Raw genomic sequence first — 1,248 nt, forward strand, 5'->3', positions numbered from 1 at the left:
CTACATGAACGAAAACACGGTATAGAACATAGTGAAAAACTCGTAAAAAAGCGGAATACATTATACTTTATTCAGGGGCTCTAGCAAGGACACGCAAAACATACTGTGAAGTACGCACCTGTAGACACCATGCACTTCTCCGTTGCACATGATCCAGTGCGGTACTACAACAAATGCAGTTTCGTTGTCACGCAGGATACATATAAACGTCACAAAAAAGCCCGTTTGAACAGAAAAGTGGTGGTTAAAAACAAATCTACTGATAAAAAAACCACGTTCGCATACAACCGCCCAATCGGAGCAGTTCCATCGTCACAAGCCCACGATCACAGACGCAACACCAACCCACGATCTACACAAACCGCATCGTCGCTGAGATCGTGCAGTTCATCTGTTGCGGCCATCCCACACCGCGCCTCCTCTTAAATTCAGACCCCTGCCATAGGCCATCTCATCCACAAACAACACAAGTACCCGATCACGCTGCCACCAAATCGCTCCGTCACATCCATTTCCACGCAAAAACACCAAGCCCCACTATCAGCGATGGCGTTCGCCGACGAGTACAAGGACGTGGAGGCCGTGGAGGCACACAGCAACACCAAGTTGCACGTCATCCACACCAACGACAAGAAGCAGGTGGCGATCACCCTCGCGTAGTACGAGCGCCACCTCAGTCTCCGGCGCCACAAGATCGTCGGCATTGATCTCGAGTACAACAATGAGCCTGAAGCGACACAGAAACCCACCCTCTGCCAACTCTCCATCGGCAAGAAACAGCCGGTGCTGCTCTTCCAACTGAGCGCCGCTGAAAAGTGCACCGTCTTCGACAACTTCCTCGCCGACCCCAGTTACACCTTTGTAGGCTTCTCCATCGACGGCAACAAAAAAAGGCTGGATCGCGTCAATCTGGAGGTCGCCAACTTCGTCGACATCCAGAAGGAGTGGAGGGTGCCCGAGGCAACCAAGGAGTTGGACTCCCTTGGAGACGTCTCCGGCATGCTCATCGACGACTACTACAACAACATGAAGAAGAAGATCACCGACGACAAGCACAAGCGTTGGGCCACCCTGCCTCTGTCCAGGAGGCACATCTTGTACGTTGTAAAGGACGCCTACGCAGCGTACGAGATATGGAACCGCATCACCCTCACCCAGGACGGGCTTCGCGGTGCAAAGATGGAGAAGGAGAAGCCACCCAAGAAGCGCGCCAGGACCAGCTGGGCATGGGGAGACGCTGACTGGTGA

The 1,248-nt window shown here is 53.0% G+C and overlaps 1 protein-coding gene across 1 annotated transcript; it reads left to right on the forward strand.

Moving 5' to 3' along the window:
- Window positions 1-546: 546 nt before the first annotated feature.
- LOC147985542 (uncharacterized) lies at window positions 547-1,248 on the forward strand. The gene is made up of 2 exons (XM_087541629.1): window positions 547-639; window positions 742-1,248. Exons 1-2 carry the CDS (start codon window positions 547-549, stop codon window positions 1,246-1,248), a joined length of 600 nt encoding a protein of 199 aa, XP_087397755.1.

Source organism: Triticum urartu, chromosome 2A (assembly GCF_056163025.1).
Source record: "Triticum urartu cultivar PI428250 chromosome 2A, HENAU_Tu73, whole genome shotgun sequence".
NCBI lineage: Eukaryota > Viridiplantae > Streptophyta > Magnoliopsida > Poales > Poaceae > Triticum > Triticum urartu.

Bases quoted from the DNA above. Each gene is read 5' to 3' on its own strand.
- LOC147985542 (XM_087541629.1), top strand. From the start codon at position 547: ATGGCGTTCGCCGACGAGTACAAGGACGTGGAGGCCGTGGAGGCACAC. The intron at 640-741 runs GTGGCGATCACC...GAAGCGACACAG, and splicing joins ACACCAACGACAAGAAGCAG to AAACCCACCCTCTGCCAACT.